At 57.1% G+C, this 24,323-nt stretch overlaps 8 protein-coding genes across 8 annotated transcripts; 4 read left to right on the top strand and 4 right to left on the bottom strand.

The window, feature by feature from the left end:
* Positions 1-187: 187 nt before the first annotated feature.
* Positions 188-1,714, bottom strand: MYCTH_2089819 (uncharacterized protein; the record flags this gene model as incomplete). Its single annotated transcript, XM_003661151.1, has 2 exons — positions 1,014-1,714; positions 188-895 (listed from the first exon to the last, which is right to left on the bottom strand). Exons 1-2 carry the CDS (start codon positions 1,212-1,214, stop codon positions 188-190), a joined length of 909 nt encoding a protein of 302 aa, XP_003661199.1. The 5' UTR covers positions 1,215-1,714.
* A 1,010-nt stretch (positions 1,715-2,724) lies between these two features.
* Positions 2,725-4,689, top strand: MYCTH_2300313 (uncharacterized protein). Its single transcript, XM_003661150.1, has one exon. The coding sequence runs from the start codon at positions 2,923-2,925 to the stop codon at positions 4,288-4,290; it is 1,368 nt and encodes a 455-aa protein (XP_003661198.1). The 5' UTR covers positions 2,725-2,922; the 3' UTR covers positions 4,291-4,689.
* Positions 4,690-4,870: 181 nt separating this feature from the next.
* MYCTH_2300312 (uncharacterized protein) lies at positions 4,871-5,864 on the top strand. The gene is made up of 2 exons (XM_003661149.1): positions 4,871-5,234; positions 5,448-5,864. Exons 1-2 carry the CDS (start codon positions 5,141-5,143, stop codon positions 5,603-5,605), a joined length of 252 nt encoding a protein of 83 aa, XP_003661197.1. The 5' UTR covers positions 4,871-5,140; the 3' UTR covers positions 5,606-5,864.
* A 1,774-nt stretch (positions 5,865-7,638) lies between these two features.
* Positions 7,639-8,273, bottom strand: MYCTH_2300311 (uncharacterized protein). The gene is made up of 2 exons (XM_003661148.1): positions 8,142-8,273; positions 7,639-8,068 (listed from the first exon to the last, which is right to left on the bottom strand). Exon 2 carries the CDS (start codon positions 7,955-7,957, stop codon positions 7,712-7,714), a length of 246 nt encoding a protein of 81 aa, XP_003661196.1. The 5' UTR covers positions 7,958-8,068; positions 8,142-8,273; the 3' UTR covers positions 7,639-7,711.
* A 5,018-nt stretch (positions 8,274-13,291) lies between these two features.
* MYCTH_2300308 (uncharacterized protein) lies at positions 13,292-14,789 on the bottom strand. Its single transcript, XM_003661147.1, has 3 exons — positions 14,026-14,789; positions 13,859-13,919; positions 13,292-13,780 (listed from the first exon to the last, which is right to left on the bottom strand). Exons 1-3 carry the CDS (start codon positions 14,705-14,707, stop codon positions 13,444-13,446), a joined length of 1,080 nt encoding a protein of 359 aa, XP_003661195.1. The 5' UTR covers positions 14,708-14,789; the 3' UTR covers positions 13,292-13,443.
* A 529-nt stretch (positions 14,790-15,318) lies between these two features.
* MYCTH_2300304 (uncharacterized protein) lies at positions 15,319-17,971 on the top strand. The gene is made up of 4 exons (XM_003661146.1): positions 15,319-15,570; positions 15,644-15,904; positions 15,970-17,427; positions 17,493-17,971. The coding sequence occupies exons 1-4, from the start codon at positions 15,536-15,538 to the stop codon at positions 17,581-17,583; spliced, it is 1,845 nt and encodes a 614-aa protein (XP_003661194.1). The 5' UTR covers positions 15,319-15,535; the 3' UTR covers positions 17,584-17,971.
* A 418-nt stretch (positions 17,972-18,389) lies between these two features.
* On the top strand, positions 18,390-20,033 carry MYCTH_48238 (uncharacterized protein; the record flags this gene model as incomplete). Its single annotated transcript, XM_003661145.1, has 3 exons — positions 18,390-18,545; positions 18,657-18,858; positions 18,958-20,033. The coding sequence occupies 3 exons, from the start codon at positions 18,390-18,392 to the stop codon at positions 20,031-20,033; spliced, it is 1,434 nt and encodes a 477-aa protein (XP_003661193.1).
* A 1,162-nt stretch (positions 20,034-21,195) lies between these two features.
* On the bottom strand, positions 21,196-24,226 carry MYCTH_2108524 (uncharacterized protein; the record flags this gene model as incomplete). Its single annotated transcript, XM_003661144.1, has 4 exons — positions 21,196-21,494; positions 21,618-22,506; positions 22,692-22,730; positions 22,847-24,226. The coding sequence occupies 4 exons, from the start codon at positions 24,224-24,226 to the stop codon at positions 21,196-21,198; spliced, it is 2,607 nt and encodes an 868-aa protein (XP_003661192.1).
* Positions 24,227-24,323: the final 97 nt, after the last annotated feature.

Raw genomic sequence — 24,323 nt, 5'->3', positions numbered from 1 at the left:
AACATGTTTCTAACCATGGTATCAATCTATGCAGGGAGACAACACATTTCCTGTATGCCAGACGTCGATGACTCGGAAGAACGAAAGAAGATAACCCAAAAACGACCGGAAAATGGGTGCGACCTTTGTCCGATTCCCGCCCCTCTCCAAGGAGGAAGCAAGTGGCTCTTTTTTTTTTTAAAAAAAATTAAAACCTTACTCCCCTCCCGTTCCTGATCACTCTCCTGCCGGTCCTGAGATCCCGCCTCGAGGTGCAGCAGCAGCCCATGCCCGAGTGGGCGGCAAAGGCCCAGATGCTGAAGCCCGTGGCCAGCCACATGAAGATAAACATCCTGGGGCCGACCTCGGCGTGGATGTTGAGCTCGCTCTGGGCCTCGGCGGCGTACTTGAAGGCGACGCTGATGGCGGTGCCGACGACGCTGGCGGCGATGAGCAGCAGCATCTCGACGAAGGAGGCGACGGCGAGGGGCAGGCTCCACCAGCGCGAGGCGACGGCGAGCGGGGAGACGAAGATCATGAGGAAGGCGAGGAGGGCGGCGGTCAGGAAGAAGCCGAACATGATCTGGGACGTGATGCGCAGGACCGACAGGATGGTGACGACCTGCGTGGGCAGCGCGATGGTGGCGCCCGAGAGCAGCTCGTTGGTCAGCACCTCGACCGGGTTGAACCAGTAGAGCGTCCTGGGCGGCGAGCAGTACGTGATGCCCACGCCCACGTAGCCCTCGCAAAAGTTCCACAGGCCGACCTGGTAGAAGTCGTGCAGGCCGATCGACTGGGCGATGCTGTTGATCAGGCTGGCATTGGGGACCGACGTGGGGATGATGTCGGTCAGGTCGAGCTTGAAGAAGTACGTCTGCGACAGGACGGGGCGGGGATACGTGTTGCCGACGAGGACCTAGAAAAAAAGGGGGGGGAGGAAATAACAGGTTAGTTAGTCTGATCTCAGTAATAATAATCATCTGAGGGAGGGTTAAAGAATGCTTCTCCCTGGGTGGGAAAAAAAAATAACATACAAGAACGAGGAAGATCCAGGCGAGGACATAGGAGAAGGAGGCGCTCAGAGCAAAGTTCCGGCGCATGCGGGTTGCCCGCTTGAAGCCGGCATCGTTGCTTTCGAGGACATGTTCCTTGGAGATCGGAGTTGACGGCGTTGAGGGGTCAGTCTTCTCGGAGCTGGTATTCAAGCGGGACCGGAGTACGGCCGGCAGTCCCATGTTCGCCCGGCCGCAGATAGATCGGGAGGACTGCTCGATGATTCTTGGGGGGGACCCGGGACGACCGGGAAGAAAGTGGGCGTAGGCAAGAAGGTGATGTAGATGAGGTGGTAGCTCAGGTAAGACCAGGTAGGGTTGGGTTAATTAGGTACGCGACTACCTGGTAAGGTAGGTAGAGTTCAGGCACCTGTGGGTAGACAGGAGCCCAGGCAGACCTGCTGCGACAAGTTGAGCTCTCGGTCCCCTATGCTCGCGGCAACGCGCTGCACCCCGGTAACGTGGACGAGGAAAGGCGCCACAAGACCCGGAGATCCGGGGAGATCGAGAGTAGGAAACAAGGCTGAAAGAAAGGTAAACCCTCAACACGAGGAATTGAATCAAGGGCGAAACATGCAGGAGCTGGAAAGGGTGGGGAAACAAAGAGTCAAAAAATGGGGAGCGACGGGCAAGAAATGAAAAGATCAGACGGGATCTTCCCACACCGAGAGGGTCCTTCCCAGGTTCACTGCCGCGGTGGTGTCGTTTAAACAAGGTATGTTGTTTTGCAGGTGGCCGCAGGCCCCCATTCGGTACCTTATCCACGCTACTTTAGTGTACACTACGGATGGATACCTTATCTTGCTTGCCCTCGGAAGCGCTGGGCTGTGCGGATGGCGAGGACCAACTCCTCCTCATCTGCACCGCACTGCACGCCACTGCAGCCGATGCGAGCAGGGGTTAGTTAGTTAATTGCCGAACGGTCCGCGCGTGCGTTTGGAAAGCGGCTGCCGGGCGACGATCCACTGGCTACGAGCGCCCCTGAGAATGCGACTGCCCAGCGCTTCGCCCAGTCATATACCCCACCACTTCCAGCACATCAGATACTACAGCGCTTGCACGTCGAACACGTCACGCCAGATGATCACAAAAATCTTTTACTTCCCCTCAGGTCCCGCAAAACAATTACACCGTATTAATTCCTTGTATGTATCTCCACTTAAAGTGCACAATTTAGCGGTGGAGAGTGGCGTTGATGGTCCACGCTAATATACGAGTACAATTTGCGCTCGATGGCTTGGCAACCCGATGCCATGTCGTAGATCGGAGCTGCGGGAGAGGACCGAAATGTTGGAATAATGTATGTTAATCATCAGCGTAGTACGCTCACTATATTAACAATAAGAATGGTATAAGATACTACGTGCGTATTTTGGTACGCACAGCGGCAGAGCTTTATTGGGGGAAAAATATACCGTCGCGGGTCTGGGCGTAGTTTATACTCGTATAACCCAAACAACCTGATAAGGTTCAAGAGAAACACCGAACCGAGTATACACTACGGGTGGTGGCGACTTGGCCAAGAATTGACCGCCCAATGTCCAACCGTGAGCCGCTGACGGTTGCAGGGATTGTCACAGCACGACCCCACCGATGTGCGGCAGTGCCGGCAAGCAAGGGACCCGAAGCGCAGACAGCCTGTTCATTGGAATGCAGCCGCTCCTGCTTGCCGCAGGACATGGAAGCTTTGTCCAAAGAATTCCCTAAAAGGTAGCTCTGATGAAAAGGCGGTTATCGGGGTAAACTGCGCGGTTGTTTGCAAACATCCGAGTCCATACTGAACCTCGTTTTTTTTAACTCATCCCCTCTTTTTTAATTTTTTTTCTTTCGTTCTGTTTTCGTTTTCTCTTTCGATGCCTTTTCTGGGGCTTGAACCACACAACCATCGCGAATGATGGCGTCCCTCAAGCGCATCATCGCGGGCGCGCTGTGCCTCATCCTGCTCAGCATCGGCCCGGTCCGCTGCGACAAGGCCGATGCCGAGACCATCAAGACCGACGATCCCGACATCACCATGTTGACCGGCACACGGAGCGACGCGACCGAGTCGAGCACCGATGTCCCGACTGGCATCTACCATACTCCTTCCTCTCGCGAGACCGACGCAACGACCAGCCTGCCCACCGGCCGCGGCCATCTCACCGAGAGCGACACGGAGGCGACCTCTTCCGAGACGGTGACGTACATCACCGGCTCGCACGCGTCCTCGTCGACGACCACCTCGGATAAGAAGACGTCGAGCACGACGTCAACGTCGACGGCCCCTCCGCAACCGACCAACACACGCCCCTGCAACAACTATCCGGAGCTCTGCGACCGCAAGTACGGCAACGTCACGCAGGTGGGCTGCCACAACAGCCCCTTTGTGCGCTCGGGCAGCGCGGCGGCCAACCAGCAGTTCCCGGTGGTGGACCAGCTCAATGACGGCGTGCGCTTCCTCCAGGCGCAGATCCAGTGGCCCGTCAACGGCACGGTGCCGCACTTCTGCCACACGTCGTGCGACCTGCTCGACGCCGGGCCCATCACCGACTGGCTCCGCCAGGTCAAGGACTGGGTCGCCTCGCACCCCTACGACGTGGTCACCATCCTGCTCGGCAACGGCAACTACTCGACCCCGGACAAGTACGCGCCCTACATCGAGGAGTCGGGCATCACCAAGTACGCCTTCACGCCGGGCCTCGGGCTCATGACGGTCGACGACTGGCCGACGCTGGGGCAGCTGATCCTGTCGGGCCAGCGCGTCATCATGTTCCTCGACTACATGGCCAACCAGACCGCCTACCCCTGGCTGCTCGACGAGTTCGCCTACATGTGGGAGACCCCCTTCGACCCGGTCGACGACGCGTTCCCCTGCATCGTGCAGCGCCCGCCCGGGCTGCCCCAGCCCGACGCGAAGCGGCGGCTCTACCTGATGAACCACAACCTCAACGCCGAGGTGTCGCTGCTCGGCCAGTCGCTGCTCGTCCCCGCCGTCAGCCGGCTCAACGTGACCAACGCGGCCCAGGGCCCCGGCAGCCTGGGCATGGCCGCCAACAACTGCCGCACCGACTGGGGCCGCGCCCCCAACGTGCTCAACGTCGACTACTACAACTACGGGAACTACCCCGGCAGCGTCTTCGAGGTCGCCGCCAGGATGAACAACGTCTCGTGGACGCGGCGGCCGTGCTGCGGGCCGGACTCGAGCGCCGCCGCGAGGATGGAGGTGGCGAGGGCGGTTGCGTGGATGGGGTTGGCCTGGGCCGTCTGGATGACGGTCTAGGTTTTTTTCTTTTCTTTTTTTTTTTTTTTTTGCTGTTGTTCTCTTTCTTTTCCTCTTATTGTGTGTTCTGGGACATGGCATCATCGCACGGCGTTAAGGAGTCGTATCTAGAACAAAAAGGGATCAGTACCGCTTGTTGGTGGTGGGACACCCACCGGAGATGAGGGAAGCGCAGGCGATCCCTCCAACGAGAGCGAGTGATAGATATTGATTCGCACGAATCCACTATATATATATATGGGAGGGAAACTGGCTGCCGAGGTAGTTAGGACAAATGGTTTTGATATTAATATTAAGACTGCAGGAACAAGTCTAATGTACGGAGTACCTCGGTAGGGAAGTAAACAAGCGTCATCCCTTCGTTGAAACAGATAACCGAATCCCGTGCACAACTATCCCTACCTTTATACTAGTATTCCGTACTAGTACTATACATACACCCTAGACCCCTGAGCAAATTGAGATCCCGTCCGGGGGAATGACGTCTGCGGGGTGAATGGGGAACTTCCCTCTTCCCTTCCCCCCGCGGTCCAGACTCCAGGTCTTGGCATCTCGGCTGACCCTGGACCGCAACGGAAAGCCGAGGTTCAAGGCAACCGCGGAGCCGAGCCGGCGTCTGCTGTCCACTCGGCGCTCAACAATTAACAATCACTCACGCCCGCGCCCGCTCCCTCCATACGCTACGCTCTCCGTGCTGAGTGCGGACTGCAACAACATACTTTAGAGGCACCGCGCAACTGATCGGCTAGCTACCCTGCCGACTTTGTGATTCGGCCTTGACCCTCTCTCACCAACTCCCCCAAAAATCCCGAGCCTCGAAGCGAAACAGGTCCATCGGATCGCCGCCACCATGTCCAAGCAGATCACCAAGGCCGAGGTCGCCCAGCACAAGGACGAGAAGTCCATGTACATCATCATCGACGACGGCGTCTATGACGTTGCCGGTAGGTACCTGATTTTGTCGGCCCTCCTGCTGGCCCCCCCGCCGCCCCCGATTGGCGGGCGATGATCACGCTTCCGGCTCGGGGAAAGGCCGTAATACTCTTTACAAGAGTATCCCGCGCCCGTGTGCGTGTGCGAGCAGCGTTCCCCCGAACAGTTACGCGTTTCTCCGAGGCAGCAGCGAAACGGCCGCTAACCGACCGGCAAATCGGCAGGCTTCCTCGACGACCACCCGGGCGGCGCGAAGATCCTCAAGCGCATGGCCGGCAAGGACGCCACCAAGCAGTTCTGGAAGTACCACGGCAAGAGCGTGCTCGAGAAGTACGGGCCCAAGCTCAAGGTCGGCACGCTCAAGGAGGAGGCCAAGCTCTAAAGGGGATGGATTGGTTTTTTTTTTTGGGTGTTTTTCCTCTGTGGGATCCAGCTCTCTCTCTCTCTCTGCAACGGGGGGTGTCGTAAAGTATTTATCTAGGCGTATGTACATACGTATGTGCGGCGGGAGCGGCATGGCGTTGATACCACCAATACAGCGATGTTGATCTTTTCTACACATGCAAGAAAGCAAGCAAGCAATCACCATCTCGGTCGGAAAACGAAACGTCTATCCAACGTGAGGTGACCCCTACGCAAAGCAGATGGCGCTCATGGCTACGACGCAGGTTCCTGCAACAAGAGTCGGCACCTCCGATGATGTACCGCGAGCTGCAGAAGAGATTCGGTCTCTTCTATACGTGGGTAGTGTGAGACTTGTGACTTGCTTTTTCCTTTTTTCTGGGAAAAAAAAAAAAAAAAACTGCTAATCACAAAGGGAGGTCCAGCAGATAGCAGTGGAAGATTCCCATGTATATATGCACACGCAGTGCACCGAGTTGGTCAACATCACGGCGCTCCGAGAGCGACAGATCAGCTCCGAAGCCAAGCACCTAAAAGCACATTGCATAGGACTCCAGACGTCGCATGAGCATACCAAGTATGGTGCGATTGGTCCGGTTCCGGCTGGGAAAGAGAGCATCCCTATCTGGGGCAGACACCATCCTGCAGCAAGATGCGAGCTAGTTGTGCGCCGAAGGACCGGTCATCAAAAAGCAACAACAAAGGTCAGCTTTTGATATCCCGAGACAGCCCAGCCTCTCCCGCGGGAAGAGACGAGGGCCCAGGTCACAAATGCGCCATCACCCCCAAGCCAAGGAATCACGGATCCTGCAGCCCACCTCTCCCCTTGTTCCTCGCTCCCCGATTCTTCACATGCTAGCTGCAGACTGCAAGCTTCAAGCTGCATGTTCGGGCCGGGGCACGCTGTCTCATCACACCCTGCTCCCTCCCCGATCCTCCGATCCCCCGATCATCAAGCCCCTCTCGCACATGCTCGCACGGGTAACCTAGTTTTAAGGTCGGGTTATCTATCATACACAGGAGTAGTCGTAGGTAAGGTATTGAACTTACGCAGGCAGTTGGGCTGGTTTCAATGGTATGCGCCAAGGTCAGGTAACAACATCCCCGAACGGTCAAACAGGAATAAAAAGCACCAGGATGACATGAAGTATGATGAGTTCCATTAATATTGCTACAACAAAACAAGAGTGCCCAGCAAAGAAACAGCGCCTTCTCCCCTGAACCAGACAGCTCGTCCGTGAGCATAGCCACAAAAGGATCCTGCCTCTTCTCCTTCTCACCCTTGCCCGCGTTCTAGAGTAATGTTAATAAAAATACGAGACAGACAGAGAGAGACTAAAACAAGAGGAAGAAGAAAAAAAGAAAACAACTTTTTGTGCGCCCGCCTATTCGCCTGCTGTACCTGTGCCCGTGCCTGATTTGCATGTCTGTTCCAGAAGACAAAACGAGAAAAAAAAAGGAGATATCGCTAAGGAAAGGCTTCGCTGCCACTGACGATGGTGGTGGCAGGAGAGTCTTGATTAGGTTTGGAGGCGACCGACTGGGCTCCGTGGGTGCTGCCGGAGCGGATCTCGGCTTTCCCTCGATTTCCCCCTGCTTTTCCGGACGGTTTGCCGTACTACTTGAGAGAGAGGCGGGGGAGGGGGGTGGGACGAAAGCAAAAAAAGGATGCAGGGACAAGCGAGCATTCCTCTCCCTCCAGAATTAAGGGTAGACGAGGCCATGGTCGGAAGCCGGTCGGTATCCTTGGTCGGTTGGGTCGGTTGTTTGGTGGGACAATTGTTGGTATTGTAGTTGGTGTTGTTGTCTTGCTGAATGAAGCGCGAAGCAATCGTTTGGTTGGGTTCCCCCTCCTCTTGCATTGCAAGACAGAAAATGATGATGATGATGATGATGATGATGAATGAATGAATGAAGAGATCCAGTTCCCCGCCGATGACACCGTAACGCCCGGTAATATTACAAGGATATTCTCTTCCTTTTTCCAACTCCTCCCACGAGGAGAAGAAATGAAGAGTAAGGAGAGAGTGATAGAAGGGAAAGGGAAAAAGAATAACCCCGACAATCGGGAAAGTCGACCGCTTACTCAGTGACGCATCGTCGCCGGCCAGTGGTCCCGGAAGCTGACGGGGCTCGGAGGCGGCGGGGCCGGGACGGAGTAGTCATGCTCCTGGATATGCCGAACGGGCGTGACCAGCTCGTCCGACTTGGACGCCAGGGTGGCGTTGAGGCTGGCGAACAGCTCCTGGGTCGTGATCAAGCCCAGGTTCCGGCGCGGGGGCGGGATCGGGATGGGCGCGGAGAGCGGCGTTGTGGCGACCTGGGAAGGCATGGTGGCGTGATGGTCGTAGATGGTATTGTTTCCCGTTACTTTGCTCCAAGGAGGGAAAAAAAAGCAAAGGCAACAAGAGCGATATGGAAGTCGAGTGAGGTGATAGACCGTCTGGGTTGGGTGGGTCAGCATTGGTGGATGAAAAACCAGATGAGTGGATGAAGGGAACGGGATGGGGGCCTACCTTTGCTTCTCCTCTAAAAAAAAAAGTCAATCAAGGAGAAATGAAGGCACACAAAGCTTTCGATATGTTTGTTGATGTCGGTCGGCAAAAGTCGGCGAGCGGGTTGGCGGGCTACGCGAGGAGCGAGGCGATGGGTATCAGAGAGCAAGGGCCGAGGTTGTTGAGTGAGTTGTGTTATTATATGCCCGGCTACGGTATCCTTCGGTTTCGCGAGCTAGTTACTGCTGCGTTGGTCCTCTGCTGCTGCTCCCAACAGATGCGATCTGCGGTCGGCCACGCGGAATGGTCGGTCAAGTGGTGGTCAGGTTGTAAGAAAACAACGAGAAAACCAAAAGGAAACTTTTTGGTCTTGTGAGACCAACGGTGTCTTTATGTGGAAGCCGGCCAGGCCAGGGAGACGGCCAGCCCAGACTAGACCAGACCGGACCCGGATGTTTGGCAGAGGACAGGGGTGTTTGGGGGGGGGGGGGTCAGCTTAGAAATTCTGGGTGCGGCCCTGTGGGATTCTGGGGAAGCCTAGTGCTTCGCGCCTTGTACAGTACATACATATGTATTCTAATCATACATACAGATTACATGCATGTCTTCTTACAGAACCAGACTTTTCTCGGTGAACGAAGCAAGATCCTGCACTACACTGTTCGACATCCCTTCAGCTTATCTCCACGCAAACGATACGAATATTGTCTCGTGGCTGATGCCTGCAATAGGTATAAGTGACATATTCTTCTTGGCGGCGCGGAGAGAGGAAGCTCTTGGGAAAGCAAACAGGAGACCAGTGGTTCCGCTCTCGCGTGAGAGCTTTCTGTGGTGATGCGGCATTACAAGGGTGGATGAGGTGCTCTCGAAACGGCCTGGCAAAGCACTGTTCTGGACCCCGTTATTTCCTAAAACCGCGGGAAAACATCAGACAGCAGGCCTTAATGGGTCGGCGGTACTGCGGCAATTAAAGAGCTTTGACAGTGTCTGGGGGTTTTGAAAGATTGTCCGTAGTGTCTGGCACCTGGCAACAGCTTCTAGCAAGCAAACGTTTTGGGCTGGCTAGAATAGCCAGTCGGCGGCTTCTGGTGAAAAATGGGTCGCCGTATCCGAGCACGCCAGCTTTGTCCTGCACTGCGTATGTCATCGTACAATTTTAGGCAGGTATGAATGTACGTAGTGTACATACAAGTGTGTACTGTATGTGCATACATACCTTACAATGACTACACGCCAACCAGCAAACCTGCAAACGAATCTTGTCGGGGCAAGGAGTAATTGCAGCCCTGGACCAAGCAATAGGAGGCCCCGTCCAGGCCAACTTCCACACGCCCGAGTGCGTGGGATTGACCGGTCGCCGGGGAAGGGAGCCGTTGGATGCTACAAGCTGCGCTTGCTCTAGTGTACGCTCGTCATTTCATGCCTATCGCTGCTCCTCGACAACAGGCGGTAAAGAAAGGGGAAACTAATGTCCGGCGTGTCCAGCCGGGATCATCAAAGCGATGCGCTCTTAAAACCCGTCCATTAACGCTACAACTGGCGAGTGACAAGGTGTATTCGGTGCGCTAGCGTCACCGATCTTGCCTACCTACCTCGTACCTGCCATTGAATGTGTCCAGAGAAAATTCTCCCCCGTGGGGCAGACCTGCGGCTTATCCCGATTCGGGTCGAGCATCCACGATCCGCTGGAACGCCCGTCTGGGGACTGTGGGGTAGTTAATATGCCATTGGTGCGGATTGGTCGGTTCCACGTTGACTCAGCTCTTCGCCCCACCGCTTGCCCTGCGAACGCACAACAAAGCATAATCCAACAAACTCCCGAAACCGCTGCCTGTTGCGCGGCACTGCTGTCCACTACATGTTTCGGTCCCGTAAAGGCCGGCCAGCCGTGGTACTGTCCGCTAATGTGTTTCAATGACACGTCTTTCATCGATTGGGAAGAAGGACCTCCGTGGTGCTTGGCATTCTTCCTCTTCGGCGCACCTTTCCCGTCAATCACACATCGCCGTCCTCGTTCCGCTATGGCACTGGTTGAAGCCCGAGCCAGCTAGAGGCCCCCGATTGCCAGAAAGCTCGGTCAGATATTGAGCAGCCGCGCACGGCACACTCCTGCTCGTTGCTTATGGCAAAACACTGACAAGGGGGTGGCGCATGAATCCGGCCCCATCAGGCCGGCCTGTTCGCTGCTGGCACTCGCGAAGGTATCTGGATACAAACCACGAATAAGGCGCGGTATCGTGCTCGACCATGTTCTTCTCCCTGAGGCCGGCAAAGCATCTCACCCACGGCATGCCAACCATAGGTTCTTTTTGCCTGCCAAACCTGGCGGTCCCGTCAGCATCAGGGTTACACGGGCAGCACGAATCATTCCAATGTTGGGCAGCTCATGTCGCAATTAACAGCTTCGATGTGCACTATAGTATTGCCTACAGAATTGAACGCAATACGCAATACTCCGTACCCACGACAAGGCCTTGGGGGCAGCTCGCATGTGTTTCCAACGAGCTGTGCCTCGTCAAACCCGGCCCCGTCCAACAGATACACCATGGGCGGAGTATGGGGTGGCTATACCGGCGCATACACTATACCGAATGACTAAAAAATGCATGGCCTCGTTTCATCTGATCGTTGCTTGGCCGTTTTAAGCAGTCTTCTGGAACGTTCAACAACCGACAAACAGGCTCTTTACCCTGAATCCCTGCAATGTTGGAACTGCAAATGGAGGCGCTAGCCCCCTTTTCAAACAGGGCAACGTTCCCGCCGCTCCCGGTACACTACATACTAGTACGTAGTAAGCATGCGCACTCTTGGTATTTCGTCATGCACAGGAGTAACGGCGGAAAAAAAGAGCCGGAAAACGGCGCGCCAGTAATACAACAAACGCCATTTTCCGACTAGCGATATTCAGTTCGGCCGGTTCTTTTTTTTTTTTCGGTTTTGCGGGAATGCTACCGATGACGAGAATCTCTCATCAGCTTCATCAGCTTTGATTGCTTTGCAGCGGAGCTTCCCACCGTTCCCCAGACTTTCCGTGCTGCCGGGAGCGGGCGCCAAGACGCAGATCGGGCTTCCGTTTGCACTCGGCTTGATTGACTGCATGCGCAAGGCAGCTCGCAGAGTGAATATCAGCCAATCGACGTGGCGTGACTCTTTTCGCCTTGCCGATGGCGAGGATGGGTGAAGAAAAGCACAAAAAACAAAAGCAAAATGACGATCATTTCGGCCGGGCATACGCTTTGGATGTCATTTTTTTGCAGCTTTTTTGGACTTGTTTTGTGTGTCAATGGGACAGTTTGCCCCGGGCAATACGGGTTACTTCATATCTCAGTGTGTGATTTCTTTCGCGGTCACAGCCCAGCAGCCCAGCAGACTGGTTCCCCAAAGACGAAGTACTACTCTGTAAGCACTAGAAATCAAGGAAGCGGCCACTAGCCTGCTCATCTCCTCGGCCACTGACGCCAAATCAAGGTAGTCTACCTCGCTCCGGTGTCTGTGAGCCGCCGGCCACTCGCTTCGCCCAGTGTATTCCTTAACACTAACCATGGTTTTATTGTGGCTCATATTGACGGCGAGCTGCCTCGGTCCCGCGGGCCACTTTCCGACACGGCCGACAGACAAGCGTCTGATAGTCAACATGCCTGCTCCCGACGGCTGATACGAAAAAGCCGGGCCACAAAGGACAGCAGAAAGAACCGGAAATGCAACCACCGAGGCGGATTCACTAGCGTAGTCTAGTGTAAACATATGTCAGGCACAGGTATGTACAGTACATAGTACATACACTACGGACGTATGTACCGTGTACGGATGTCGCTACTAAAAGAACTGGCTCACCGCCTTTGTGCACGGACCATACAAGGTGGCTAAGGTTTTAGAAGGTATCTTCACTAACAATCGGCCACAGTGCCTAGGCTTTAGTGGCTATAGTGCTTTGCCCCACTGTACTTTACGTTGCTTTTAGCGGCTTCATTCTGCCGGTCAAATTTGGCGGTGAGCCAGTTCTTTTGGTAGCGACATCCGTACATACCCTGGCCCTGCTCTCCTCTCGAGTAACGTTGTCGCATGAATCCGAAGCGAAAGATCCGCAATCCGCGGCGAAACTCGGAACGGTTGATTCCCTCAAGGACCCCTTGGCTCACCCCTGCGACAGTTGGAGAATGAGCTGGGGGGTTGTGTTGTTGTTCCGCCACGATGTGACCACAAGCTGGGGGCCGGACGAAGCCAAGAGCTGTGTCGATGCAGCAGAGGCAGAGAGGCTCGACAGGGCAGGGCGACTCGTTCCTGTCCGGGTAAATCAACCGCGTCTCTCATGCCGGGGAAACTGCGTGCCAAAAGCAAGGACTTGCCCTCCTTTACTCCGTAACCCCCCCCCCCTTTTTTTTTCTCGCTCAAACCACGTGTTGGCCCACTCACGGGGCCCACAAACGGACCGGGGGCTGCCCCGGGGCGGCCGGCACATGAAATCGGTTCGGTGCTTGCTTGTCGCGATGGGCTACGGCACAGTGATGCTGTGAGACCGCCAGTTAACCCGGTTGGTGCAGAACTATTGGTCGGGTCTATCTGTTGGCCTGCTCACCTTGTCTGACAAAAAAATATAACAGAAAATAAAAAGTTAAAACAAAGGAAATACGAAAACATCATCTTTTAAAAGGGTTGGTTTCGGGGCTGAATTTATAGCCTGGCCGGGATCTAGGCTACCCGCGGCTCCCGTGGTTGGGGCCTTGGTGCCGTTTTATGTTGCCTACGCAGATGCCGACTTCTCTCGTCAGGTACTCGTTGATCTGCTCTGATCGGGGGACCCCGACTCGATCATTATTCAATCCTTCCTTCGGTGGTTGATTGTCTCTGTACTCTTCCGAGGAAACGCCGCGTCATTTGTGTCGTACAAAGCTTGTCGATAAAGCTACTGCTTGCCCACTCAAAGGAGGGCAGGAGAGCGAAGCGGCTAAACATGAAGGGGCATTGTGGCAGCTGATAACTGTCAAGCAGGAAAACACTCCGGTATTTTTCTGGGAATGACTATTCAATTCCTGCTGCAGGACATCTTGAGAAAGAGGTAAGCAGGACGTCCCCTTTCCTCCCGTCGAGAACAATGCTCTCCTCCTCTGACGTGGCGGTGCGCACTCCGTTCACGTACGAGTCCATAGGCAGATGAGCTGCCTCACTTCGCAATGCAAAGGGAGCTAGTCGGCAAGCTTTTGCTACCAGGATAGGTCCCCATTCTTTCGGTGATCTCCGTGCCCTCTCTGTCACATTCTTTCCTCCCGTGTTGAATGATGAATCGTCGTCGAGGAACCCAGCGGCAGATCTGGGCAATGCTCCTCTAAATCTCAAGCTTGTATGCTTGCTTCGCTGTCCCGCTCCAGAGCATCTCCTGGTCTCTCTCACTCAACCCAGCCAGGTCGCACACCATGTCGACAACCTTGTGCCACTTCTTCCAGGCATCCTCGCCGACTCCCACCGTGCAGACCGGCCAGTCGCTGCCGAACATGATCCTGCTCGGGCCGAAGGCGGCGACGACAACTGCCAGCCACGGCATGATGGCTGCAAATATGTCCTCGGCCGAGCGCTCCTTAAGCTTGTCTGGAAGCTCCGAAAAGCAACCGCTCAGCTTCATGTAGGTTTTGTGGCACTTGCTGAGTGTAAACATGGCGGTACGCCTAGCTCCGTCGTCAGAACAGCTCCGTAAAGAGGGCACAGTCTGCCACCCGTGTGATCAGTATATATATAACACGTACCACGCAACGTAGGACGGATCGTTCTGGTTGATGATGGTCAGGTCAGGCTTGCAGAGGTGATCTAGACGACCAGAGAGTCAGCCACACAAAAACCGAATCCACGTCACGCGGGCTGACTGCAATCGGAGGCGCCCCCCCCCCCCCCCCCGGGAGTCGGTGAAACGTACTCAAGACGAAGACGACCTTGTCCTCTTCCTCGACGCCCTCGTGCGCCCGGTCGATCATCTCGACGGCCTGCTCCAGCTGCACCCTCCCGCGCCGGTGCTGATCGATGCCGACCTCGAAGACGAACCCTTTCCTCCCCAGCAGCTTCAGGCCCTCAATGAACCCCTCCTCCAGCCCGACCCCGTTCTCCTTGTCCTGCAGCAGGTACCGGAACCCCTTGACCCGCCTCCACGTCTCCGGCCCGGCCTCCTTCTCCGCCTCCTCCAGGTACTGCCCCAGCTCTGCCGGCCCGCTCGCCACCGGCGCCCACGGCACCAGGCCCAGGCACAGCCGGGCGTCCTCGGCCGAGTGGCCCTCGCCCGGCCGCGGCTGGCCCGTCACCAGCCGCCGCATCCACGCCACCTCCTGCAGCGGCCCGGCCCAGTCCCGCGACCCGTCGTTCTTGCGGTCCACCTCGACCACCACGAAGCCCGCCAGGGACCCCCCACCACCACCACCACCACTACCACCACTACCACCACCAGAGGGATCCGCCGGCGACGACGAACCGGTGGTGGCGGCGGCGAGGAACTCGCTAACCGAGCGCTGCCCCGCGAGCGGGTGGTCGGGAGTGCACCAGGCAAGCGAAGACACCTCAGAGGAGGGGTAGAGGTGGATGTGGGAGTCGATGATCGGGGGAGGCATGGTGTATGTAGCCCTGTGTTTATAGTTGTAGATTGACTGACTCGGAGGGAATGAAGGGAAAGGGGGGTTGTAGCTAGGGCGAAAGGAAGGGGAGGGGGGGGGGGGTTTGATTTGCTGCTGAGCGGGTTGAGTGGGCTGAATGAATCCAGCGATGACCAGGATATTTAAACTAGTAACCACTTCTCGACTCGAAAAAATAAAGGATATGGTAATAGGTTAAAAGAAGCTAACGTGAGTGAAAAGCGATTGGGTTTGCTCAGAATGAAAAGGGAAACGGCGATAAGTCTGTTGTTAAAAGCTCCTCCTCCCTTCTCCTCACCGACATAGCGGGGAGACTGCTTTCTCCACCAATGGCTATGAAAGCTGGACTTGCAGATCGTTCACGAGGCGATTGCATATGCAAGAAGCTTTTTGAGAGACGGGAAAAACTTGATTTTTAAGCTGTTGCTATGTTTACCACGGCACCCAACATGGTGTCTGGAAGTTGTCGTAGCATATTGCGTGTCAGACCGGATTGAAAAAGCCTGTTCAACGCATGAAGGAAGCATTCTAAGAGTTCAAGTGGGGTTCTGCTGTCTGTGGTGAAGCTGGTTCATTGTTGATACATGACAGTGACAAGCACAGTGCAATACCTACCCCTAGTACCGTACGTGCCTGTAGTGGGCCCATTAAACTCGTGCCCCTCCACGCGTTCTGCGCGCGTGCCCAACGCGGACCCCTCTGTGACTCTGCATCAGCGCACCGCTCAAACAAACCGACTTCTGCCTTCGTCTGGAACCAGATCTATTCAGTCCCCACACATACTGAAGCATCGACAATCGATACACGATGGCAGAAGCAGAAATCACCCAAGGCGCGATAGAGTAAGTCGACAGGGTCAAATCGACCTTACCTACCTCCCTCTCTTGGGGAGGTACCTTCTGACATGAGAGCCAGGGCCATTTTCTGCGACCGCGAGCGTGCTGCTGTCCAGTTCCCCGTCCCGGTGCTGCAATGTCTTCATATCAAGTTTCTCGAGAATAAGAACCCCGGAGTCCCTGGGCCCGAGAGGTACCGCATCGTCCTCAGCGACATCCGCAACTACGTGCAGTGCATGCTGGCCACTCAGGCGAACCGTGTGGTGCACGACGGCCTGCTGCAAAAAGGCTCCATCGTCCGTGTGAAGCAATACCAAGCCCAGTCCGTCAAGGGAAAGAGGTGTGTCGGGTGCCGCAACCCCCTTCTTCTCAAGCCGTACCGGTGCTTACAGGCTCGCGCCTTAGTATTTTGATCATCCTCGACCTCGATGTCATGACGCATCTCGGCACGCCGGACAAGATCGGTGACCCCAAGCTCATGGAAGCCGCACCGAGCGAGCAGCAGCAGAATACCACGATTGGTGGTGCCGGTTTCTACGGCGGCGCCAAGAGCGAGCCGGCAGCAGTTCACGAGACGAAGCCGCAGGTTCAGCGGCAAGTCGCATCCCGCACGGGAGGCGGTGGCGGCAGCGGCGGGCACGCGGCGAGCACGATATACCCGATCGAGGCCATCTCGCCGTACGCTAATAAGTGGACCATCAAGGTCCGCGTCACGAGCAAGTCGGACATCAGGACGTGGCACAAGACCCACAGCGAGGGCAAGCTCTTCAGCGTTAACCTGCTGGACGAGAGCGGCGAGATCAGGGCGACGGCCTTCAACCAGGAGGTTGACCAGTTCTACGACCTGCTGCAGGAGGGCTCGGTCTACTACATCTCGACGCCCTGCAAGGTGCAGCTGGCCAAGAAGCAGTTCAGCAATCTCGCCAACGACTACGAGCTGATGCTGGAGAGCGGCACGGTCATCGAGAGGGCCGACGACCAGAGCTCGGTACCACAAGTGCGCTTCAACTTCTGCACCATCCAGGAGCTGCAAGGGGTCGAGAAGGACGCGACCGTCGACGTCATTGGCGTGCTCAAGGAGGTCAACGAGCTGGAGCAAATCACGTCCAAGACGACGCAAAAGCCCTACGACAAGCGCGAGCTGACACTCGTCGACGACACGGGCTACTCGGTGAGGGTGACGATATGGGGCAAGACGGCCAGGGAGTTTGATGCGAGCCCGGAATCCGTCATCGCCTGCAAGGGCACGAGGGTCAGTGACTTTGGCGGGCGCAGTTTGTCACTCCTGTCGTCGGGCACGATGGCGATCGACCCGGACATTCCCGAAGCCCACAAGCTCAAGGGCTGGTACGAAGCGCAGGGGAGGAACAACACGTTTGCGACGCACAGCAACCTCTCATCGGTCGGCGCTGCCACCGGCCGCAAGGACGACGCCAAGTGGATCGCCCAGATCAAGAATGAGAACCTCGGGGTGGACAAGACCGACTACTTTACGGTCAAGGGCACCATCGTGCACATGAGGCAGGAGAACTTTGCCTACCCGGCTTGTCCGTCGGAAAGCTGCAACAAGAAGGTGACCGACATGGGCGACGGCACGTGGCGGTGCGAAAAGTGCAACATCACCCACGACCGGCCGCAGTACCGCTACATCATGAGCGTCTGCATTAGCGACCACACGGGCAATGTCTGGATCAGCTGCTTCGACGAGCAGGCCCGCCTCATTATGGGCAAGACCGCCGACGAGATGATGGAGTTGCGTGAGCAGGACCAGGCCGCCTTTGAGGCCGCCTTTGACGCGGCAAACTGCAGGAAGATGTCGTTCCGGTGCCGCGCCAAGATGGAAACTTTTGCTGAGCAGCCGAGGTAGGTTTTCTTTTTTTTTCCTTTCCGTCCTTCCTCTGCTCGACATGGCTGACAGTATGCCTCAGAGTTCGTATTAGTGTCTGGAACGCTGCGCCGCTGGATTACAAATCGGAAGCTCACAGGTTGGCGGAGCTGATCAAGGAGATGAGCGTGTAAGGCTGGAAGGGATAGAGGAAGAGAGAAGGTTGCCGTTGGAGAATGCTTGCGACGATGGGAAGGGCCGCAAGCCGCGGGATGCACATATGGGTCATTGCTTTGTATCATGAATAGTTGATCCGGGATATTGTGCCACGAAAGTGACTCCCAGTGAATGGAGGGGGGGGGAGTTGCCCTTGAATCGAGGCCCCCAAGCGTGGCCGCACCGAGATTGAAACGTTGATGTCAACAAACGGACAGGGGGTCTTGCCCGCGTGCAAGCCCACACATAAACTATGTACGTATGTACATACATACTACTCCGTAGTAGTTACCAGTGTGAGGTATGCTGTGGGTGACACATGCGGCAGCCCTGTGGGTGCTGCCGCTGCGGTGCAATTGCTCGTCAGTGGGGACCTTCTAGGCATCCCCTCCTCCCCAAATCGATTGCGGGGTGGGGTGGGGGAAGCTCCGGGCCCAGGCTGGTCGACCCGACTTTCCAGCATTCGACCTTTCCGCTCAGTGATGCAGCTTTTGGAAACGGTGCAGACAAAACGAAACAAAGTAACGAATTTTCAGATCGCTATCGGTCATAACGCTCCTTAGCTGAGGCACTCCTCCGCATTCCACGCGCCACGGAAAACGACAGTAATAAATACTCCTGGCAACTGCTCTGCTGTGCTTGGGTGCCTACGATCGAACGGCCGCGAAGAAGAAGCCGATCAGCCGTCCTCGTGTCCTCCGCGCCCGCTGAAGGGGGTTGCACCGGGCCAAATCAGTCCGCCGAGCGCACCGATTGAACCACCGCCGACGCGACGCGCCGCCAGATGGACCAGCTCATTTCGGTGCTCTTACACTTCCCGCCGGCTGGCGGGATCGCCGGCGACGATCAGTACGACTCGGCGGCGAAGTCGCACAGCCAAAAGTTGGACAAGCTGGCTGCATCATCAGACTTCAACGATGCCGCCGCCCAGCTCCTCGACGTACGTTTGGGATAAGATGCCATTGGATAGTTGTTGCTCTGCTACCAGGTTGGGGGGGCCACTGGGGGGAGGGGGAGAGAGTGTTTGCTGACAAGTCTTTTTGTTTTGCAGCACGTCGATCCAGCCGTCTATTCCATCTCGCATGCACACCTGCTCGCCGCAGTGCGGGCTGCCAAAAGCCTACCCCAGCCAGATCTCTTGGCCAAGGTCGCCGTCTTCCTCAACACCTTCGACGCGCGCCAGATGCGCTACGCGGGGAAAACGCTGGCGGGAATCCTTGACTGGCTCGTCAGCGGAGACTTGTTTCCTGTGAGTGGCACAGCTCTCTCTCTCTCTCTCTCTCTCTCTCTGTGGTTGGGGCGACAGCTGATGATGAAGCAGGCGTCTGTCGCGGTAGACCTCCTCACATCAGCCCTGTTGAGGCTCGATCCGACGGGCTCGGTGCTCACCTCATACCACGTGGCTCTGGTCAAGCTCGCGTTCACAACCGACAACGTCGAACCGGCGCTGCCGCTCCTGGAGAGAAACATTGTCTTCTATCCGGGGGCCAAGGGACTGCAGGAGACGCGGCGTCTCGGCAGCTTAGATCTGCCGCCGGCGTCGTACATGACGGTCGAGACGCGGCTGACGAAGCAGCTGAGCAGCAGCGACGTGCTCCAGTACGACCTCCTTCGCGGGCTCTGCTTCATCCAGCGGAGGGCGTGGGCACAGGCCTTCGACGCCCTTGAGCGCGTCGTGACGTACCCCGCCAAGGACAGCCACTCGTGCAGCAAGATCATGGTCGAGGCGCACAACAAGTGGATCCTCGTCGGGCTGCTGCTCAACGGGAAGACGCCCATGCTGCCGAGCTATACGGCGCCCGGCGCCCAGAAGACGTTCGCCTCCCTCGGCAAGCCGTATCACTCGATCGGCAAGGCGTTCGAGGAGAGCACCGCCGAGAGGCTCAAGACCGAGTTTGAGGGCCTGGGGCCGCAGTTCTTCAGCGAGGAGAACAACCTCAGCCTGATGCGCCTGGTGCTGCAGCACTATCAGAGGTGGCAGGTCATCAACCTGCGCAACATCTACACCACCGTCTCGCTCGAGCAGATCCGGGCGCGCACGCAGAGCGCCGAGACGGCCGCGCCGCTGGCGACCGAGGCCGAGGTCGAGCGGCTTGTGAAGGACATGATCGACGAGGGCATGCTGCGCGGCGCCATCGAGCGCCCGATCGACGGCGGGCCGGCCTATCTCGTCTTCCACGAGCCGAACGAGGAGCTCTCCGAGGCCGAGTTCGCGCAGAGGATGCTGCGGACCGCACAACGCCTCAAGGAGGTGGAGCCGCTCGTCAGGGCGACCAACGAGCGCCTGGGCACGAGCCGCGACTACGTGCGGTACCTGACCGGGCAGCAGAAGAAGGGGGGCAAGGACGCGCAGAGGGATTATGGCTCCTCGTTCGTGAACCAGGTTGAGGACGAGGATCTGATGACGGGCGTGGTGGCGGCGTACTGAATAAATCAATAAATACATGAGGGCCGTCCTTAGCTGGCGGTAGCATGGTGTTGGGGACCCATTCGATTCTACCGAAAGGACACTGAACGAACTGATGGGGGGAGAAGCTAGGGTACGGATTACGGAAGCGAGAAAGGGCCGTGGATCGGCAATTACTGGGCATCAGAACGAAGGGTTATGGAAACTAGGTACGTGTGATGATGATGGCCTTGCTATGTCAAAAGGCGGAATGGAAGAACCATGCCGCATCGTTATCTACCTGGTCGTATCCATGATCCCTTATCCATATGAGCTGCTTACCCATCCCTCCAAGACGGAGCACCCCACCAGGGGCCGCCGTTAGAATGGATGACTTTCGCTCCTACGGCCCATTTTCGCTTGTTTACTTGCCGGCAATTCCCTCTCAGCACCGCCATATCTATTTCTCTTTATGGTTATTATGTTGCGCGTATCCTCTTGCCTACCTTTCGTTCCATCTCCCTGGAACATCTGGGCAGTAGGTGCTGACAGCCTCAGTCTGAGAAAGGAAACACATGCAAATGGACCAGGCCAGACAATACCTCCCGAGCTCGATCCTCTGCCGTTGTCACACATGATCTCTTATCTCGTGGTAGGAGCGGGTTTAGGTTCGTGCCGAAGCGAACATGATGCCTAAAGACCATGCAAAATACAGATCTGTGTGGTCTCCTTTGTATTCGCCTGCCCCGTCTCGACCACCTCCCTCCATCAATGACTATCCTTAGCCTTTTTGTTTTGCTATTTTTTCTGCTTTGCTGAGCGAGAGAACAATACGGGAAACGGGCGTTCAATCATGTCTGGGAGCGGGGAGATATGAGGTATGACGACGCGAGAAAAAGAGGACGAGGAAAAAAAAAAGAAAAGAAAAAGAAAAGGGAAGCAGAACCGAGAGGAGGAAAATGCAAAAGAGAAAGAGAAAGAGAAAGGAAAAGAGAAAAATGAACAGAGCCATATCATACTCCCCCCACCCATACTACAGCGCTTCCCATAGTACCCTATTGTCTACCCATCCCGCCCCTCCTTTACCTCCTTAGCCCCCCCCTCCCCCCCTTTTTCACTTACCCCATCCCATTTTACCACCACCACCACCACCTCCTCCTCCTCCTCCTCCTCCTCCTCCTTCTCCTCCTGCTAATCCTCGATTTCACCGGTCCTGGCCTCCCGCCTGTGCGTTCGCTCCCGTCAAAGGCGAACGTTGTCGGGGCGGGCCGCCCGCCCTGTTGTTTTCCTCGTCGTCCTTGTCGTCCTTGTCGTTTCCATTTGGGCGCGCAGAGGGCAGCGGCTGCGGCGGCGGCGGCGGCGGCGGCGCGATGGGACCGTAGGGGGATGTCGGGGTCGTGTGTGCGGCGCCGGCGCTGCAGGACGTTGTCTTGTTGTTAATGGAGGTGGTGTTGGTGGTGGTGTTAGTGTTGTTGGTGGTGGTGGTGGTGGCCGACGGAAATGCTGGTCCCGTCGGGTTGGTTAATTAGAGAGTTCTGGGAACGAACCGTGTAACATAACACCCCGGAGGGAGGGATTAAATAAGGGGTTATAGAAAGCCCCTTATAGAAAGCGGTGTTTACTTACCGAAGGTGCAGGCTGCCTTGAAAGCCGAACTACTGCTGCTACTGCTATTGCTGCTGCTGCTGTTGTTGCTGCTGTTGTTGTTGTTGTTGCTGAACTGGCCCGGGGGGCGGTGCCGCTGCTCTTCCTCTCGATGCCAAGTTCTGCTGGCGAATAGCCCGTGCCCGTTGCGGCCCTGGAGGACCTGCTCAGGGCATGCGCGGTGAGGGGACTTCTGCTGGTGCTGGTGGTGCTGCTGCTGGTCGACCGGGGACGCGGGAGTCCGCCACGATGGTGGCAGGAGGAGCTTCTCCCTCGCCGGGAGCGATCCGCTGCCGCTCCCCCAGCGCGTGGCAGGCAGCCCCCCGCCTCCGGCAGGTGAAGGAGAAGACGATGAGGGAGAAGAAGAGGCGACGGCGGCGGACGAGGAGGAGGAGGAGGAGGAGGATGATGATGATTGTGATGATGAGGAGGAGGAAGAAGAAGAAGAAGAAAAGGAAGAAGAAGCCGAACAAGGCCGCTCTCCGTCCCGAATTGGCCCCGGCCCCGAACCCGGCCCCGAACCCGGCCCCGAACCCGGCCCCGAACCCGGCCCCGAACCGGGTCCCGGAACAGAAACCGGACCGGAAGCCGGAAACTGGGCCCGGGCCAGCTCTGCCTGGCGGCGCTTCCACCAGACGGGGTACCCCAGGAACAGGCCGAGCTGGTGCTGAGTGGCCCTGTCGCTGGGCATCTCGTGCTTGTACTTGCACCCCTGCTGGGTGAAGGCGCAGACACCCTCGTGCACCCACTTGTCGCAGTAGACCTTCATCCTCTTGGCGGACGTCGCCGCCGTCGTCGTCGCCGTCGCAGTGCCGGGGGTTGTGGTCTGATGGATTAGTGATGATGAGAATAATGGTGTCAGACTGGCGTGCTTCTCATGGTTATTGTTTTGCCTGGGAAGGGGTGGGGAGATGCAAGGGGAGACAGGTGAAGTAGGTGAGGTATGTTGGATTCTCACAAAAAAAAAAAAAAAAAAAAAAAAAAAAAAAAAAAAAAAAAAAAAAAGGGGGGGGGGTGGGGGGTGGGGGGAAGAGAGAGAGCCAAGGGGAAGCTCACCTGGATCGCATCACCGCCACTGTTTCTGGCAGGGGGGGACTGCCGACCGAACAATACCGAGTCAGTGAACGACATCTTTCCTTCTCTCCCGGATCAAACTCGAACGTTAAACACAGAGGAAAGAAAAGAAAAAAAGAAAAAAAAAAGGTACCTACAGCAGCCATCAAGGGGTGGCAGTTGCTCGACCGCCCGTCCGCCCCAACGCCGACGGGCACGGGCAGCGCGACCAGCCGCTCGCCGCCGGCGGCTTCGTGCGCCGGGATGCCCTGCAGCGGATACGGCAGCATGTCGACGGGTACCAGGCGCGTGCGCCGGCCGTCGGGCCGCACGAAGCAGTAGCCCACCGCGTCGTTCGGGAGGGACACGGAAAAGGTCGTCGTCATGGCGTCTCTTCCGTCCGCCGCCGGCCCCGGAGAGGAGTGCTGGTAGTTGTTGTTGTTGTGGTGGTGGTAGTAGTAGTAGGAGGAGGGGGAAGAGGAGGAGGAGGAGGAGGAGGAGTAACTGCTGCTCGGGGTGCCGCTGCTCGCAGATGAGTGGTGTCCCTGCCCGTGTCCCTGCCCGTGTCCCTGCCCGTGTCCCTGGCCCTGACCGCCGCCGCGCGCAAAGGATCCCATCGAAGCGGGCGTCGACAATGACACGGGCGCCGGCGGAGGGTGCGAAGTCAGGTTCGGCTGACCAAAGCCCGTCGCCATGCCCAGGTTGGCAGAGGCAGTCAAGGGGTTGCGAGTCGTGGTGCCAAGAAAGAGAGGCCGAGGGTGCTGCTGCTGCTGCTGCTGCTGCTGCTGTTGTTGTTGTTGTTGTTGCGCCTGGCCTCCCGTGGTCACGGGAGAGAGCTGTACCCCGTTGACCGTCATCAGCTGAGGCCGGGATGCCTCGGCGGCGCTCTTGGCCCGCCAGTTGCCCGACACCAAGGGGCGCGATGCCTGGTCGAAGCGGGGCAAACGCCTGAAGACGGCCCCCATAGGGCCGTGTTCATGAGTCTGACCGCCGTCGACAGGACCCGTTCCGATCTTGGTGCTGGCTCCCAGTCTGTCGTCGCCTTCCGGCTTGCCAACGCCCCCACGGTCGGCGAGGTCGGGGTGTGAAGAGAGAGGGTCGTCCGAGGCCAGGACGTCGATACCATTGCCAATATTCTGGCTGCCGCCGCTCATCCTGTTGTCGTCCAGCACCAGAGTCTTGAGTTCGGCGCAGTAATCGTTCAGTCTCTGTGCGCTTCGGCCGGCGCCTAGCACCGCGCACCGCGACGGCGACTCTGAGGCAAACGGCCGAGCGGGCGAGTACGACGGAGTCATCGGCGGCCAGCCCCTGATGGCGCCCGTGGGAGGATATTCGACTGGCGGGGGCGAAGGGGGCCGCGTGGTCGTGGGAGGAGTGCTTATTGTTGGAGACATTTTGCACATTTTGGACGTCTCGGACACCGCGGCAAGGGGGCGGATCGGCTCGATGGTGTAACAAGAAGACCTGGAAATCTCTGAAGAAGACATCGAGCCAGACACGGGATCGTGTTTCGTCTGGAGGTCTTTGGTCTGGTTCATGGTAGAGTCGGCTCGTCGTAGAAGAGTGGAGGAGGTATATGATCGTTCTCAAGACCTTAAGACCGCAGAACGAGCCGGGGAGGATCTGCCGGGTGAA

Source organism: Thermothelomyces thermophilus, chromosome 2 (assembly GCF_000226095.1).
Source record: "Thermothelomyces thermophilus ATCC 42464 chromosome 2, complete sequence".
In the NCBI taxonomy this organism is placed as follows: domain Eukaryota; kingdom Fungi; phylum Ascomycota; class Sordariomycetes; order Sordariales; family Chaetomiaceae; genus Thermothelomyces; species Thermothelomyces thermophilus.
This window is presented reverse-complemented; position numbering and strand designations above follow the sequence as displayed.